The sequence below is a fragment of the Mesitornis unicolor genome, unplaced genomic scaffold, assembly GCF_000695765.1.
Source record: "Mesitornis unicolor isolate BGI_N332 unplaced genomic scaffold, ASM69576v1 scaffold2749, whole genome shotgun sequence".
Lineage (NCBI taxonomy): Eukaryota > Metazoa > Chordata > Aves > Mesitornithiformes > Mesitornithidae > Mesitornis > Mesitornis unicolor.
The window spans coordinates 34,596-36,988 of record NW_010206510.1 but is presented as its reverse complement, the minus strand read 5'-3'; the positions used below and the strand labels follow the sequence as shown (position 1 = coordinate 36,988).

The 2,393-nt window shown below is 58.3% G+C and overlaps 1 protein-coding gene across 1 annotated transcript; it reads right to left on the bottom strand.

The window, feature by feature from the left end:
• Nucleotides 1-681: 681 nt before the first annotated feature.
• On the bottom strand, nt 682-1,740 carry LOC104546398 (G-protein coupled receptor 183-like). The gene has a single exon (XM_010191781.1). The coding sequence runs from the start codon at nt 1,738-1,740 to the stop codon at nt 682-684; it is 1,059 nt and encodes a 352-aa protein (XP_010190083.1).
• Between the last annotated feature and the right edge of the window lie 653 nt (nt 1,741-2,393).

Here is a 2,393-nt window from a genome sequence, read left to right as displayed (position 1 = left end):
GCACTCCCAGGAGCCCTGTAAATACACATCCTTGCCCCTCTCCCTTGAAGAAGGGCTTTTCTGGCACATGCTCACTGCTCACTCTGTGCAGAACCCAGGTGCAAGAGCAGGATATTGGGTGAGTGGAGAGGGGAGCTGCTGTTTGTCTGTGCGGGGAAGGAGCTGGAGGCAACTTTCTGCACGGAAGTAACACCTCAGCTTTTTCCTGAAATGCTCTGAGTCAGTGTGCTCTGTGCCGGCTGCCCCGAGCCCTGTGGGGATGCTGCCCTAGCACAGGGAAAGGGGACAGCGAGGCAGAGCCAGTCGTGGTGGTTAGCAGCAGGCACCAAGATCCACCGCAGGGGATGCAGAACAGGCGTGGTGTGGTGCTGGGAAACCCCCAACTGTGTTTGCCAGCCAGAGCAGTTGCACAAGCTGCCTCCTCTGGATTTGGGACAAAAATGGGCCCTTCCATGCTCCAAGACAAGCAGGTCCAGCAGCACTGAACACAGAGCCAGGCAAGCAGAGCCAGGCAGCACTGTGTCCCGGCCAGCTTGGCTTTGTGAGAGCTCCCATCTCTGGGCAGACGAGTGGTGAAGCCTGTTGGAGGTGCTGGCCCTGCTCTGCAGCCCAGCTCCAGCTCCTGCCATCAGGGATGGTCCATCAGCTGCAGGCCGGAGCACAAGGCAGAGGGTCACAGTGCTAGACAGAGACAGAGCCAGGCGGCTGGCTGTTGCTGTTGCTCTCAGAGGGGGTTTTGGCAGTGGAGGTGGTGGCCATCGAGCCGCTGTTCCTGAAGATGCGGAGCAGCCTCCGCTTGTAGCCCCGGAAGGCAAAGAAGTAGATGATGGGGTCAATGCAGCAGTTGAGGTTCATGAATGCCACGGTGACTTGCAGGGACATCTTGAAGGCTTGCTGCTCACGGCAGGACGGCTGGTAGAGGATCTTCCTGACCATGAACTGGACGATGTTGAGATGGTAGGGGCTGAAGCAGAGCAGGACAGCCAGCAGCACCACCAGGATGACGGTGAAGGCCCTGCGGTGGTGTCCGTTCTTCACCGTCAGTGGGTTCTCCTTGGCCGTCTGGCAGAGCTTGAGGTTGATCCTCACGTAACATACCAAGATGATGCCCACGGGCAGGAAGAAGCCAAGCACGCAGGCCCCCAGGAGCAGGTAGGGCAGCTTGGGAACCTCCTCAAAGTTGAAGTACTCCATGCACGTCAGCTTGTCCCCCATCCTCCGCGTCATGGGCCGCAGAAGCAACGGTGCCGTCTGCAGGAACACCAAGGACCAGATGAGGATGCAGACACCCCTGGCACGGCTCATCTTCCGGATCCTGCCGGGGTGCCTGGTGCGCACCACGGCGATGTAGCGGTCCACGCTCACACAGGTCATGAAGTAGATGCCCACATAGGTGTTCATGTAGAAAATGAAGGCGGTGACCCGGCAGAACCAGTCCCCAAAGGGCCAGTCAAACTCCAGGATGTAGTAGGCGATCCTGCCTGGCAGCGCCAGGGTGAAGAGGGCATCGGAGAGGGCCAGGTTCACCAGGTAGAGGTCGGTGGAGTTGAGTTTCTTCTTCCTGCGCTGGAAGGTGATGCAGAGAGCCAGGATGTTCCCACAGGCGCCGAACACCAGCAGGGCGGTGTAGAAGAGGGAGAAGGTGACTTTGGCGGAGAAGTGGTGGTTGTGCACATTGCAGCTGCTCTGGTTGCTGGAGGTGAGGTTGACGGGCAGGAACACAGCCTCCGCAACAGCCATTTCCACGGCGCCTCGTGCACTCCCGCCCTCTCCCTGGAAATAAGCAGACACGAAACTTGCAGCTTATCGATAGTGGGAGCAGCACCCGCAGGGCCAGCCCTCCTCACGAAATGAAAGGCACCGTTCCCTGCTCCCTGCCACCCCCCTGGCAGCACACAGCTCAAGTCATTTGGAAAAATGCATCTCTTGTGATTTCGGTGCCCGCGTCTCACCAAAGGCTGTGACTCATTGTCTTCTTCTTGCCACCAGCTCCTCTTATATTTGGGGGTTTTTCTGCAAGTCCCAGCAATACCAGAAAGGATGGTGGAGGGGTCTGAGAGGGGGAACCACCTGCCACACAAACAAGGTCCCAAACTCATCTGGTGGCAGCGGTGTCATTTATTCATCACCTCAGGACAGGAATGGGGAGCTTCATTGATAAAATGCCCAGAAAGCGGTGGGGCTGGGGCGGATGATGGGGCTGGGAGGGTAGCAAGTGGGCAGAGGTGACCAGGAGCACCTTTGCAACACCTCAGCTGGGACCAAAACTGAAGAAGTTCAAGGAGAGGAAAAATCCCAACCTTGCCCAAAAATCCCATGCCCAACTGAAGCAGGGAAGCGGACAACACCCCAGCACCAAACCCCCGCACCCCTACAGCCCTCCCGCAGCTCTC

What these genes read in the sequence shown, in the direction of transcription:
- LOC104546398 (XM_010191781.1), bottom strand. Translation starts at nt 1,740, where the DNA reads ATGGCTGTTGCGGAGGCTGTGTTCCTGCCCGTCAACCTCACCTCCAGC.